Genomic DNA, 15,781 nt, shown 5'->3' with positions numbered 1-15,781 from the left:
TAATTTCTTACTTGAGACAATCAGAGACATTTGCGCTACAGCCATTAAGCAATTTAGGCGATTGCTCAGTTTTCAACCAAGCGTCACTTAAAGGGTAAGTTTACTGGGACGATATTTGCACGAGCCTTAGAAAAAGAACACGTACATAAACGACTTTAAATAATATAAAAACCCATTCCTAATACTTTCAAGTGCTTTCTCCTCAAAGCCCAAATCAATTAAATTCTAGGCAAGGAAACATAAAACATCCGCCACCACTTATTCTACATTCTAAGTAACCTTCCCTGACTGTAGCATCCGTATCTTTATCTCATTCAGTCCAGATAGAGTCACCCGGGAATAGCTCCGAGATTTGGCGCGAGTTCTGCCGCTTGAGGCGATCTGTCTAATCTTATATAGATAGCTATGCCCCTTTGTCTTATCGCAGGGGCGTGGGGGGAAATAGTTCCAGGGGGTTGGTGTGGGGGGGCTCTATCACGCTTTTAGTGTTATTACACTGGGCTGCATGGGTCCGTTCTGTCCCATGTCTGTGCCCCCGGTCACTTGGGTCAATTTCGAGTGCGTGATAAATGGGCGCGTTGCGTGGCGATTCCCCAGTTTCGTGGCGTCATGTTGATGTTTTTGTTGTGGCTTAGCATTTATGGTCAATGATAAGATTGCTCAATTGGGGCTTTTCTACACCGAAAGAGTGGAAGGGGGCAAAAGCTGAATGGAGTTCGACTGAGTCGAAAGCAGTTTAAAGTTGATGTAGGTTGGGAGTTGGAAGTTGTATAAGCTGTTTGGGTTTTATGTGAGAGCGCCTGAATAAAGCGTATTAAAAACTACCATAAAGCTCAGCCTGATAAGCAAAACGGGGAAGGATTAGGGTCGGCCATAAAAAGGGATACTCGCTTGGGGGATTGGCACAGACTAGAGTTGGAAAAGGTAAGGCTAGTCCGTAGTACCTACAGAAGTGACTTCTTGAGGATACATTTAATGGAGTTTTACAGAAGCATATTCATAAATGTCTGGTTTGTGCAGACTTATTTTGGGCCAGGACAGAAAAGTATTCTTCCTATCTGCACATAAAACTAGCATCAAAAGTTCAAGCAAACAGTTCGCGTTTATATCAACTTTTGAGAATAAGTATAAAACTTGCTAAATTAAAGGGCAGAGTTCCAAAAATATACCCAATCCTCTTGAAACTACCCACATTTAAGCGCACATCTCGAGAGCATTGCAAAAAGTTCACAAACTGCATTGTCAGACTTTCAGTGCCCCATCCACATCTCAATTTCCTCGAGCAAATGCGAAAAAGCAAACCAACTGCCAATGTATGGAAGCTTCAGTTTTTTTTCAACTACCGCAAAGTGAAATTTCATGACGTCGAAGCCTCCACAACGGGCATCTGTCAATAAAAAATACTCGTAATACAAAAAAGCCAATGGCAAATAATATGCGCCAAACTGCTGACAGACTGGCATTGGATGTGGATTCAGGAGGTTCAAATAGATCGATAGATGGACTGAGGAAGTGCGGGAGCGACATATCGGCATCTATGCCATTAAAAGCCCAGGCAGAAATTTAATTAACGCAGGCAACTTTGGCCAAGACAATGGCAGGGAAAGCCAAAAGAAACGACATCAAAGCCAATGGGCAATTAAAAAGTTTTTAATCCGCAATGGACGAAGAGCAGGGGACTCCCTGAATTGCGAAAGAAGTAGCAAAACTGTAGTTAAAAATCCCAGAACCACTTGAAACTGTAAGTCGTTTTTGAACTTTTCAAACGCACAAGCATCTTGCTATTTGCAAACGTAATTGAATAAGAAGAGAAACGATCATCATGTTAAGCCCTTTAAAAAATGGTCCATACATTGTATTTCTTTATTCACATATTACGCAGATTAAATTCAGGAAATATAGTTTTCCTGGACCGCCATATATAAAATCGCAATTTGTCATTTTCGTATCTTAGGAGGAATCACATTTCGTATCACATTGGAGGAAAGTTTAGAAAGAAAGAAGGTAGCTCGAGTGTTGGCACTATGGTAAATGTACATCTCTTGCTCAACCCACTCGCAGATAAATCATGCTGTGGCGACCCATTTTTCCCGGCTCTTTCCACTTTTCCCCACCCAAGCACCTAATCCACTTAACCAACCAGACTCAGATCCAGACCGCATATCAGACCATATCAGCTGGGACAGATTCCAGCCGGCATAACTCCACTGCAATTATTCTCCGTTTCCACATGGTTTGCACTTTTATGGCATCTGGACAGTCGAAGGTTCTCTGCTCCGCCGCCAAGTGCGAAAACGGTGAAATGTTGGGGAAAACTGGCCAAAGTTGAAGTAAACTTAAAGTTTCTGCCCATCAAATCGCCATCGAATCCATCAAGTCCATTGCTAGCAATTTACACGTACGCCTTGACCTTGGCCCCACACTTTCCTATACCCACCCACTCGGAGCTGCTGGAGCTGTGGAAAGTGTGGAAAAATAAGAGATTTATGTTGTCTGCCTGTCTGGCCCCGATAAATTTGATGGCGAAAGGTGTGGGTGGCCAAGGGGAACTGGCTATAAAATACTTTATAGCGATTTTACAATGTAGACAGGCATAAAGTGTACAATGACTGCTCCAAAGCTCTCTCCCTGACGGAATGCAATTTAAACTTTGTTTTATTTTCAAATGAAAATTGTTGGCAAGAAATTTGTAAATGAAATCAATTTCAGCCCCACATGCACGGAGGTTCATCAAAAAAAGTCGCCCAAAAGTAGGCAAAAGTTGCTCCCAACTTCCCACCTCTTCAAGTACTTTTGTCTGCCGCGGAAGTTTATCAGACTTTTGCGTGACTTCTGTTGACAACGCACACACACACCATTTCATAGACAGTCACAGTCTCAGTCTTTTAGTCCTTACACTTGAAGAAAACCGACATAAGAACACAACATAAATGTTTACAGCTCTTAGAAGCTGCAGTCCAAATATGTGTAGCCACAACATAATTTTAAATGTAGAAATTCTAAATAAATATTTTAGAATTTAAATGAATCTTAATATGAATTAGGAAAAGTATTGGAAACTGTCATTCGTTGGTTCCCGTGTACCGAGCTTCTTAACTGGGATATGACGAATGGCGACTTGGCGGAAAAGTTGGATGCAAGCTGAATGTTTGATAAGGAAAGCGAACGAATCTTTCAAAGCGCTCGGCTTTTGGCACGCCATTCTGGAGGAAAGTGGAAGGAAGGCGGTGAGGCAGCCAGTTGCCACATTTTTTCGGCATTGTCCCTGAGCGTAGGCCATGAAAATGCGCCAAATGTTGCAGCAGCTGCGAAACCAAATAAATTGTGGCCCAAAGTACACGGCATAACCACTTAAATTAATGGCCGGGCACAGTGCAGACGACGAGGCTAAAGAATAAAAGATGCGGTGGGCCAGATTAGGAGGAATTCTTCTTATTTTCCTAAATTATTCAGGTGACTTTTGTAGCAGTGCACTGCAGTGCCAAGTGGCTATTTGGATTCAGAGCATTATATAGCATGCTTTTTGGATCTTTACGGAAATAAGGTAAGAATTATATAGGACCCTGCCAATAAGAGTGATAAATGTGCAATTTAAAATTGTTAAATGGTTGGATAATAAAATATAAATACAAGAGAAATCGCTATATTCGAATAATGTTTTAAAAGTGTGGGTGTGTAAGTATTGGGCGGTTTGTGGGCGTTAGTGAGCATGGCAACATGGGTCAACTTGCGCTGCGTCTATGTCTCTAGAATCTGTATGAGATTAAGTATTGAGATTAAGCTCAACCTTCTAGCTTTTAAGGAAATATGCTACTCTTTTGTGATATATTTATTGCATTAATGATTAAGTGCCCATTACTATTAACTTCATGTATTTCAATATTAAATAAATTTCTTATTTTACGAGTGCGTGATACTGAAGCTTTTATTTGTTATTTTGCAACTTGTAGAATAAAAGACAAAATGCCCTTGTGCCGTGCAAACGTTTCAAGTGATAAGGAATGACACCACACATATCTCAGGCTGTCAGTAAGTTCAGCCGAGCAAAAGGATTCGACTGCACTCACAATTCATGGGAACTTAAAGCGAATATTTGGGCATGACGAGGTACTCACATTGGTTGACAGCTGGCTGCTCAGACTGAGCACCTGATCCCGGGCATCCTGCAGCTCGCGCTTCAGCCTCCGGATTTCGTGCGCCTGCCGCTCCTCCGCGTTTCCGTATAGGGAACTGCCTCCGGACAGCAAGGAGGCGGCACTGCCGTGAACTGAAACGGAATCACAACAGCAAAGTTGCATTAATCTTTAGGGCTACAATCTTTTCGAGTGTATTCTCACCTTCGTCATTCTTCTTGGGATATGTCAGCCGATGCCCGACCATTGCACCAGCACCTGCCCCTCCGCCAGGACCCACGAGTCCTGCGCCTGATGTGGCTCCATGGGTGGGCGATAGTACCGATGCGGCTGCGGCTGTGGTGAAGGGGCCGCGGGTGAGCGGCGTGGGCGAGGTAGGCTGGCTCCAGGCCACGCCCCCCACGTTGACGCCCATGCCGGGATTTCCCTGGGCTGCCTGCGATTGAGCAGCCATGGCAGCTGCCATTTGGGCCGTCAGCACGCCGTTGGTGCCCACGGGCAGGCAGTAGTAGGGCTCGATTTCCACCTCTCCAGCACGACTCATCATCGAGGGATACATCTTCTCGGATTTCGTCGATCTGAAATTGAATCTCATTAGTATCGTGTGGCGCCATGTGAGATTGAATGAGTGTGCGAATGAATCAAAAGCATTCTAAAACGAAGTAAGGCTTGATTATAAGTATATAGCATCGGCATCCTAATAGGAAACGGCACCAAATGAAACACGCAATATAAAAATTCCTATTGTATACAATTTAAAAAAATTTTCCTAAGGTTTTATCAAAACCAAATATTAAAACACGCTGGACACCTCTAGTCTTTCTCGATTTAGATCACTTTTGTGATGAGTAAATGTGGTCAGACAGTTGCAAATTTCCGTTGCGATTGTCAACTTGATGAGGCCCATTTTATTATGAAAATGAAAAGGCCCCCATTTCCGTTTAATTCTGTTACAAATTGGTTGCGGCCACTATGCATTTGAATGATAAGGCTACTGGGTGGAGCCATAGTTGCGTTTAAGTCCCTAGACAAATCGTCATAAATGCAGAGATTTCTGAAAGCTCACACAATGACCGCTCCACAAACAGAAAAGGATTCCGGAAAAGGATGGGTGCTGGTCCATCCACTCCTGTCCACTAGCGTGCCTCTGATAACTGTGACATTAATGGCATTTCGCATGCAAATCTAATATTACGTATACGTCAAGTGTGCGCCCGTCGGTGCGGGTGGGCTCAGTTGTTTGATTTTGGTGGTGGGAGCTGTCGGTTTTCTCCGGGGCTATTTGCCACAAACTTTGGCTGTGTGAATAGCAGTGTAAAATTTGATAACAAGCCACCGAGCTCGTTTCAAGTGTCTCTACTTCCCCTGACATTTCCCATTGCATAATTGATATCGAAGCTTTAAGAGCGAAGGCACATATAATCTGGGAGAGTAGATAGAGGCAACCTAAGTGGGAATTGAAGGACTTTGAGCTGGCAAGGATCCGAAAAATGTCTAAATATTTGACCTATTTAGGTGAACAATTTGGCTTTCATCGTGACAATTTTTATTGAACCATTATGCACTTAATTTACTCAAAGTCAAGCTGAACAATTTTTAGATCTGGCTTGTGTTTTAAACATTATATAATTTTTTGCCTTTGTGGAACACATTTTAATGAAGCACTTGACCGCAGTAAAAAACTCGCTGACAAGACAGCAAAAAAAAGAAAAGGAAGGATATCTGCATCTTTGCCAAGTCGGAGTTCGCAAAGCTATTGACATGTCAAATAATAATCTGGCCATCAACAACACCTCCCAGCTAGCAGACTCTTCTTTGTTTTTTCGTTTTCCATTTTCCCTTTGGGGTTTTTATATTTTTTGTTTCTGAATGGTTTTCCCAGCTCGTTTTTCCAACGAGCTTTCACATTGTCTGTTGGCGACAACCTGCCCAAACGCCAAAGCATCGGAAAACTTTCCTCTTTAAATAACTGGGCAGGTCGCCCTTCTCGGTTCTTTGGCTTTAAGTGAATCCTTTAAATATGCAGAGCGACACATGGAAAAACAAGCATATGTCCTGGCGACATGGAGGCTACCAGTCGAAGGTAAGTTCGCTTGGCTTTCTGGTGGCTTAAAACAGGAATACCAAAAGTGTTTTGCATATTTAAGGGAGAAGAAAAAGTAAAATACCGCTGACAGGCAAAAAAGTGTGCTTGTATGGTAGTTGATTTTTCTATAAGGACATTCCTCCCCTTACTGTGTGTTGTGAGAAAGTCCGTCTACAATAATACATTCAAGAAAAAAACATAAAAAGAGCAACGTAACTTGGCAGCTCTGGAAATTAAAAAACCCAATGGAGTAACAATATCAAATTCTACAACGCAATGGACGTGTTGGTAGAATAACTTATTTATATAATAAGCATGCAACATGTAAAATGCAAGTGGGTGGCAAAAAGTGGTTAAGCTGTTGCTGATTGTTTGCCGATGAGATGCAAAAATGTTTGCATAAAAATGTGTGCTGAAACTCTTTGGTCACCTTGGATATGTCCTTTCTTTCAAGTAGCTGTTCAAGGGTAACCAGATGTACAGAGGAAAAAGAGAAAAGTAGAGATACAGGTACATTCATGCAGCAAGGGAGTGTTTACTATCTTGGCATTAAAGCAAAACCAACCTTATGCTATTGCTGCGGTTCATGCGCGGACTTTGCACGTAGGGCGACTCATTGCCCGACATTTGACCCGCCATCTGACCCGGTCCTCCGGAGCGATTGTGTATCATCTTGTGACCATGACGGGTCATCGCTGGGGAGCCAATCTGCAGCTGCTCCGCGGACTCGCCGTCAGACAGCCGACTGCCCGCCGTATTGCTGTGCTTAAGCCACATGGCGTATGAGCTATATTCTGGCTTGACCTCGGCGTAGGTTTGCGTATCGGACAGCGATCCGTCGTGACGAGCACCTCCTCGATTGGAGATTCTGTACGAAAGAACAATTTTTAAGCTCAATTGTACGGAAATCCTCCTATTTTTGAGATTATTATATTATTACCTGTGCTGAAATACGTGCAAGTCGCTGCCCGGCTTAGGTAGGCTGTGTGATCCGGTGGCTAGTCGCTCCCTAATGGACTGGCTCAATTGGGTGGCCGTTGGTCCTGTCAAGGAAAAGCTCCGGTGCTGAGTGTTCGGGGGAAGCTCTATAACAGATTACAATACATTTTATTTAACATAAATGGTACATGTTCATTTACTTGTACTCACTGTTCATGTCATTTGGCAGGGTTTGGGTGCCGCCGGCAATCTTGCGACCGCTGGCGGTCCGCGGTACCGCCGATACATGAGCGGTACGACCGCAGGGCAGTCCATTTGCTGCCGCCCCACCGGTGGCCATCATCATGGCGATGTTCTGCTGCTCGGCGGTGGAGGCGATGCTGCCGTTGGCTCGCTTTACATAGCCAAAACTGGGCGGAACCCCCTTGGTTCGCGTGGAAGAGGAGGAGGGCGATCCCTGCTTGGAGGAACTGCCACTCCCACCGCCGCCCATGCTGCGACGGGATGGCGAGGACTTCTCCGACTTCTCCACCTTCTGGCCGTTGAGCGGTTCCGGCATTTTGCTCCAATTATCGCGCCCATTCCGAGATCCTGGCCGGTGGTGGGGACTGCCATCCATTTTACTGCCGCCTGCCGAGTTATTGTTGTTGTTATTGTTGTTGTTATGGGCGTGGGCGTGGGTGGTGGTGGAGCCGCCGCTGGAGCTGGCCTGGCTGGCCGCTGAGCTGCCGTTCGCGGCGGTTCCAATGCTGTCCAAGGAGCCGCGACTATTGCGAATACTGAAAGGATGACCAAACAACGGAATGTTTTATTATATAAAAATAGATATATAATTATTTACTCATAAGTATGTAACCATTAGTATATGACAGCTAATTGCCTAGCCGCTTTTTAAAAGGAAAAGGCTTCAAATAAATCTGTTAAGGATGGCACTAAATATATTTCGCCAAGAATTTATTTTTTAATTTATGCGAGACAAGCCTTAAAATTGATTTTATATACCTAGATAAGTACTATAAAATACATTTTTATAATGTACACATCAAAATTCTATTCAAGAGTTAAATTGCCGAACAATGGCCAAATCAGCGGGCAAACAAACGCCATTCAAACGACGGAAAGTCAAGCCATCCAACTGAGACAAAGGCGGACAAAAGACCTTAACCAGAGGAGCTGGCAGACAATCCGCAAATACAATTGCCAAGTGGCTAGCGAAAGAGGTGTTCGGGCGGGCAGAGAAAGGGGCGTCCCAAGGAATGGCTACATTTTTCAATTAAAATGACAAAGGATATTCCGGCTGGGCGCAGAGCGTGAGTGCCTTTTAGTCAAGACAGCCGGAAAATAGCAATCCAAGCTGGATCGCAATGGGAAGGTATCATCTCTGCTTGGCTGCCATATATCAAAACTAATTGGGCGTGTCCGTGATCCAATAAATAATGTTGTTTATTTATGTGGAAAGTCACTTTCTGCTGCCGAAAATTTCAGCACAAAATTTATAGAACGTAGAGCAATACAGAAATATATCCTGTATAAAATAAATAATCCTATTTCCGATTTTGGGAACTTAAAAAGAATTTGAATACGAGCACGGTCACTGGCAAAATATATCAGAAGAAATAACATTCTCAAAAAGTTTCATAAAATAATTACAAAAAGGATAATTATTTTATACGTGATAAATTCTCTTTCACTGTTTCATTCTCTTTTGATAAAATAATAAAGATAAATTGGTTTTAATACATTTCAGGCTCTAATCTTCTCTTGCTTTGGAATAAACCAAAAATCCTGCCACAATGCAAAACGGAATGGTAAAATAAAATTGCAGAGATAAAATATCGCAAGCCCGAATAGCGAGTATTCCATGTGGCTTCTGCTGGCATCAAACCAAATTATAACAATTTAAAGCATCACCAATCTAAATGGAGTTCATGGTACAACAAAGAGAAAAGCTGGCCAATAAATTAACTAATTGGAGTTGCGTTTCACAGCGGTTTCCAGGGCGACTAAAGTGCTGAAATCCTGAATAGCACGCTATGATTTGGGGCTACGTAAAGTGGAGCACAGCCGAAGGACGAGGAAAACAGCTGTCTGGGTCGTAAAACCAAACTACACCCCAGCAAGCAATTACAGTTCAGCTCGACCCGAACTGCAGGGGAAAAAACAACATTCTCCCTGAAACTGAGACGTCCATTTGGATCCGAGGGTTGGGTTCCGCTCGTCATACCCTCGAAGAATGCGTGACTGTCTCTCTTGCGAGTGAGGGACTCTTGTGGGGTGGGTGTGGACGGAAAATGCCAGTGAAAGTGGCATCAGAAGTGACACATAAAGCTCATAAATTGTCGCGCACTCAATATGCATGAAAGGGGAGGAGTGGCGAGCTGGGGAACGTAGGTACGTAGCTGGAAGCAAAAATCAATACCGATTGCCATATCACTGTGCAGGTGGTCAAATGACCCCCGATGCCTCTTGAACGGCAAGTGGGTGAAATCGATAGGAATATCAGTCGGCATGGGTGGGCGAATATGAGCGCAGCCCTTAAATTCAATTATAGTTAACTTAAACGCTGGCATACATCAATTGATTGAATCCAGTTGCGACTCGCCGTATCCGTTGAACACATCTTCGGCCAAAGCTTTGTTTATGTAGTTTATTTATTAACATATTGTGTTTTTCTTTTAGTAGCAATACAATGATTATTTATCGTTCTTTTGGACTGTGTGTGCTCGTTGAATGTATTTATTTTGTGGAATTTAGTATGCGAATTCAGTGTGAACTGCAAATTTTTTTCAACTTCAGTGCAGCAGCAAAAGGCAAACAAATGAAGCGTAGCAACAGAATCCTTGCAATGGAGGCATTTTTCTTCCCTTTTCAGCCTCAAGCTTCTGCAAAAAATTGCGCATAAATTTTTTTCGGCCAATCAAAAAAAAAGAAATGGAAACTGGCACACACCCATTCTGAACAGACTCACAAGCAGGGAATTCGAAAGGAGCAACGGAAAGCGGATTTATAGCCATAATTCGAAATGGAACGAAGAAAAGGACAGCTAAGAGCCGAATTCTTAGTACCCTTCCAGAGCACTTGTTTTATTCATTCGTTTTATTCGTCTTGTTTTATTCAATAAAAATATTAAAAAGGGGTGGTATAATAGCGGGTCTTACATTACTTTGAATCAGCACCATTCTTTTGTATTGTGTTGCCAGGAACTGACATACGATTTTCTATTTATTTTAGGCATTATTCTATTTCTTTTATTTTGGTACGTTGTCCTTTTAAACGTATTGAACACGGCTAACAATTTTAATTACTCAAGAACTATCAGATTACTAGTAAGTGGATATGAATCAATACCAAGGAATGGCATGCCTATTGGAATTATTGCGAATTAAATATTGGATTTTGATAAAATCTACATTGCTTCTAACGTCCATAAACAATCGCTATAATTCTTTACTGCCAATTTCTAATGTTTAAAATAAAAGCCTCGTCGTTCATTGTGCTTGGGGGTGGCAAGGACCTCGTCCCCTAAATGGAATCCTGGCATTTCAGAGCTCCGTCCTGCCGTTGTGTGCACTTTGTATCGATGTCAGTGCGCGGACTTTAGTTTTGGGAGCACATGCGGCATATACGTAAAACGTGTTGCCAAAAAATAAATGCCTCCCCAGGCGAGAGTGCAAAAATGAAATTCCATGCATGTCTGCAGCGAACTTCCCAGTTTCATGGCTCCCACTATTTCGGCCATTTTAGTCCGCTGGAGTTTCCTAATTTCGTGCACAAAATGTAATTTGCATGGGAGCCGAGCCGAGTGGCAGGAGCACAACAACCAGGGCGGAAAGACAAAGTGAAAAGCCATAAACAAGCGGTCCTCATTGCGCTTTAGAGTGTCGGTCTGTTTAAATTCCGGACTGTGTTCGAATATTTTTTAATTTAGTCGCGCTAATTTATTCCCTGACCAAAAGCACGTGTTCAATTTAAATGAGAAGGCCTCTGGCGGCCATGTTTTCAGAAGGGGATTGCTTTTCGAGGTGGCAACACATTGGCGTAATTGCCGCTTTTAATTGACAGTTGGCTCTGAAACCCGCCGAACGGGCATGGGCTTTTACGTAGATAATTAGGCGTGGAATTCAGGTCCTTGACAAAAATTAGTGACCCTAATTCACCCAGGCACTTGTGTATGCGCCAAAGTGACTAATGGAGGCCGTGGCCAGGACTTGAGGAAAGGCAAAGAAAGGTAATGGTAATGACTCCAAAGAGGGAAAGGTGGTTGGGTGGATGGCATTAGAATCACCATAGTTCTGCTTATTGTAATTCTGCGATGTAGAAAAATCACCGAATTAAAACAAAATCCCTCTCTTTTAGCTCATTTTATGCTTAGCTTTCTGCGAAAATATATAATTCTTGTGTAAGCCATATAAAATGGGATCCTGCAATGCTTTTCACTTATTACAGCTGTCAGCAAAGAAAGAAGCGTTGGCGGCAAAGTATACCGACTTATCAGCCCAGGAAATAGCAAACAATGCTACAGTGTCCTTCGGATCCGTTTTTCCCTCCCTTTCCCCTTTCCCGAACACGATAACGTTCTGTGAATGGAATTCTGACAGCCTTACAGGCGTTGCGAGCGCATTAATAAAAGTGTCGAACATGCAGGCCGGAATGTGGGTGGCTCCCACGATCCGAGATGAGTTGGCACGCAACCTTCAACCGAGCTCCACCTCCCCCAGCTTGGTTTCTATTCCGCGATGGCCTTGCAAATGGCGGCGAACAAGGCGAAAGGGCGCCTAAAAGCAGGCAGCACTCAAAACAAGGCAAAGAGCGGCGACTGTGTCAAGGATATAATGGAGGATTTGAGTAGCAAAGAGGGATCCTTTCTACCAGACTAGCTTTCTGTGCTCTAGGATTGTTATATACATATTTATACAAATTAATAAAATATTTCATTTAGGGGTATAATTATTGTTAAACAGATAACTTAAAGAAAGTATTTCCTTTTCATTCTCAATTCATTTCCATCTAGGTTTAATCTTTTCAGGTACCATTATCCCACTGAAGCCATCTGACTCGCATCTACTAGGTAGCAAAAAGAATTGCACAGTCGTACGAGCAAACCCACATCAATTATGCAACCGACAGGGAGTATTTCCCCAAAGCAATTGTTTGCCTTTTGCGATACTCGACCGACTGTGTGTGGCCATAAATTATGGCAGCCAGGAAAATGGGTCCAGTTGGTAAGACGAAAAGCGGCCTTCCAGTGAGTTAAAACATTGTATGGGGCACCACTCAAAGGAGAAACTTTTTCGACAAGTTTTTGCGAAACAAAAATTCTTGACCGGCTATTTTGGACTTCAGAGGGCTCCTCGGATAAAAGCGTCAAACGAATGCAGATTAAATTAAGCACAAAACTTTGTTAATATGCTAAGCCAAAACATAATACTTTAGTTCAGTCCAATTGCTAAGAAATAGTCCTGTCTGAAAAATTAGGGAGCTGGGTTTTTGGTTGCACATTTTAATTAAGAAAACTGCAAATTTCAGACAAACAACAGACAGAGCTAAACGCTCAGAGGAGCAGGATAGAAACCGGATATGAGAGTTACAAAGCATCGGACAAGTTGACTTTAACAATTGAGAAGGAAGGAAGATAAATGAAACTTATATAAAGTACTAGACATGGGGTTCTTTTGGACAGACGAGCTTTAATGACAGGACATCTGCTGCTGTATTGAGTTCCCAGTTTCAGTTAAAACTAAAGATACTTTGGGTTGGCCTTTTCAAGAATGTTATAATTAAAGAACTTAATGGGCTTTCCACTTTCTTACCCCTATTTTCACCTGGCAGAACTACTTAGGTTGCTCATTAATAAACTCATTTGGTAAGTTAGTTAGTTTGCTTACGTCGCTTGTCAGTTTACTTTGGGGTCCTTCAGTCAGAGGACACGCAAAAGACAAGCCCTCTTCGATCGCCCAGCACAACGCCAAGTAATTTGTTGTTGCTAATCACATTGTGCCATCGATTTGCCATACAAAGGACACACCTCCCGGCTGCTCACATATCTGACTTGCCAGGACTATGTGTGAGCCAGGATAAGCAGCAGGATAAGTGGTATATCGCAAGGTACATTGCGATTTTCCCTATGGCCCTAAATCATGCAAAGTGGGTTTGCGTTGCGGTATTGTTTTGGGTTCGCCACTTGACAGTTTCCACTGCGGCAAACTTCTGCCGTTTTTAGGCCAACCCGTTTATGGCCCCGTTTGGGCCGTCCTGTCTTGCCCGTCCTGTTACCGGGTTCCCGGATTCCCGGGTTTCCACGTCCTTCCTCCGCTCGCTCTCCCTTGCCGCAATAGTGTGAATCTCTTTCTGTGCTGGCCGACATAAAAGTTTTATATATGCCAGGCCGGCATTTGAGGCGTTTTTATTAGCCTCTGACTGTCTTACATAAATTTAACATTAAATTAAGTGCCATTTCACCTTGCTGGGGGTTGGAATGCCGGGAACACAAAACTAAAGGAAACGCTTTCCGCAGTTCATTGCTCTTACATTGAACATTGAAACAGGGGAAGTTTATCAAATTGTTAGGCTTGAAGAACAGATTCGAATTAAGGAACTCAGAATACTCCTTGTCCAAAAATATAAATAACCTTTTGTTTCAATCACTTATGACATCAATTTAATGGATTGTAATCAACAAGTGTTTATGGCATAATTTGGAAATCACACATCAAATCAAGAGAATGCATTTAAAATTAACAACGTTTGTATAATTATCCAGAATAGTATTTTGTAGCCGGAAGCCACCTCCCTGTTCAGCTTTTTAACTGGATCGGGACTAAAACCTCATGGCTTAACCAGCTTAACCCTGTGCGGTTGCTGGTGGTTCTTCAGACCCCAGCCAGGCGTGGCTCGAAAGCCGCTTAGCTCATTTTAAATTCCAGCTAAGCCCGAGCACAGGAACTATTAGGGAAAGCCACTTGAGGGGGTTGAGAGGTGAAAAAACAGGTCCTTCGAAGGATACACACTGCCTGTTGCTTTTGGTGTTGTCCTTTTTTGAAAGGTGGCCCCCAGTGGTTCCCTTTTAAGATTTATGGGCGCTTTCAACTAGTTGGAATGTACATAAATGAAAGAAGATCTGCTATTTGAAGTAACTGTTGAAATTGATGGACAGTTGATAGACAGAGCGAGTAAATTGATTAGGGCGACATGTGGGAAAATGCAAGCGGGTCTGGCTTCTATGTTTGTTTACCTTTGACAGGGAGCCCTTTTTGTGACCTTCTTTGCATACAACTTGGCCAAACAGGAGGACAAACACCAGAGCAAACACACCAGGACCGAGTAAACAAAGGACGGAGTTTGAATGGAAGTCAAAGTCGGTCCGAGGGTTTAATGCCCCGGGGCAGTCATTGACACCCGCTGCTCCTCCATTTGTTGGCGAAGGTGGGATCCCGATTGGAACGGAGTAATTTAAAAAATTTACCTTTATCTGATGTCGGCAAATATTGGAGAAGTTTTCACTCCACGAACATTGTTATCCGCACGCTGAAAAGTATGCAAGTTAGGGTTACTCATGGGAATTCGTTTTGTTTTCCCAGCACTCGTATATAAACCACTTCACTTGTCATTTGAATATATTCATTTCGAGCAAAATATTTCGTTTACACTTTTTAAAAAGCTCTATGAGCTGATACTTTTTGCAGAGAGTCACTTAGGCTGTTAGGAGAGGAAAATCCTAATTTATGAGAGCACAAGTCACTTCAAAAATCTTAACCAACGTATTTATTAAATCATTTTATTTTACAACTTTCCACATGTTTACTGAATTTTAAATATTTTTATGAACGCGCTGTTTCCATCCGCTGGTGCCGCAGCATTTTCATGTCGCAACCGCAAAGACCGAGTGTTCAAATGCGTTTCTGGGGTTGCTCTCCGTTGTGCCGTGGAAAACCCAAGTTCGAAAGGCAGGAAAATTTCGAAAAGCCATTTTAAGAGCGACCCAAAGAGAGCCGCTGGGGCTAAGAGAATTCTGGCGTTTCTGCGTTGAAAGTAAAAGGTTTTGTGACATGCAACGCCAGTCGAATTCAAGACACCTGCCCACCTGAACACCACGCCATCTGGGTATGGCCATACCTGTCTGTTTGCAACTCTGGCGTTTCGCATTTTTGGCTTTGGGCGTATTTTTTGGTCCGCGCTCTGCTGGCCACGCACTTGTTAAATAGTTAAGCAGCCCGGAGCATGATAATTTGCCAAAACAGCAAAAAGGAGAATTGGTTGTGGCAGTGGGTTGGAAAGTTTGGCGAAAAGGAAGTTCTCGCAAAGTTTGTAAGATTTGTAATTTATGGGTTGTCTTACCATAAAGAAAAAGAACTTGCTAATTTAAACTCTGCGCTTATAATATTCAGGGGATTTTACAATAAACTTTGTAATTAACGAAGACTTTTCTATATTCAACACAAAGGGATTAATTGCAAGTTTTCAGAAACTTGTTTGTGTTTTCCAAATATCAAAATATGTTTACTGCTACCAAAACACTTATAAAACTGTCATATTTCTTACTCTTAGAACGACAGTAATTCGGGCTTATGGTTCCTTGTACGTGCATATAAAAAGTGGAATTATGTTTTTCTTTTTCCCATAATTC

At 42.7% G+C, this 15,781-nt stretch overlaps 1 protein-coding gene across 10 annotated transcripts in view; it reads right to left on the bottom strand.

Moving 5' to 3' along the window:
* Positions 1–15,781, bottom strand: part of LOC6529772 (protein sickie) — a 169,403-nt gene that overhangs the window by 25,013 nt on the left and 128,609 nt on the right. For 5 of the 10 annotated variants that reach the window (XM_015196934.2, XM_039373006.2, XM_015196933.2 and 2 more), the window contains 6 exons: positions 7,369–7,937; positions 7,160–7,304; positions 6,785–7,087; positions 6,650–6,676; positions 4,338–4,711; positions 4,116–4,267 (listed from right to left, as the gene is read on the bottom strand). In XM_015196934.2, the coding sequence (XP_015052420.1) occupies positions 4,116–4,267; positions 4,338–4,711; positions 6,650–6,676; positions 6,785–7,087; positions 7,160–7,304; positions 7,369–7,937 (1,570 nt within the window). Of the gene's footprint in view, positions 1–4,115; positions 4,268–4,337; positions 4,712–6,649; positions 6,677–6,784; positions 7,088–7,159; positions 7,305–7,368; positions 7,938–14,620; positions 15,042–15,781 lie in introns of those variants that run through there. The other 5 variants (XM_015196940.2, XM_015196936.2, XM_015196943.2 and 2 more) reach the window with 2 other exon arrangements.

This window comes from Drosophila yakuba, chromosome 2R, assembly GCF_016746365.2.
Source record: "Drosophila yakuba strain Tai18E2 chromosome 2R, Prin_Dyak_Tai18E2_2.1, whole genome shotgun sequence".
Taxonomy (NCBI): domain Eukaryota; kingdom Metazoa; phylum Arthropoda; class Insecta; order Diptera; family Drosophilidae; genus Drosophila; species Drosophila yakuba.
The sequence above is the reverse complement of the archived record's forward strand: the minus strand, read 5'-3'. Positions and strand labels throughout refer to the sequence as shown.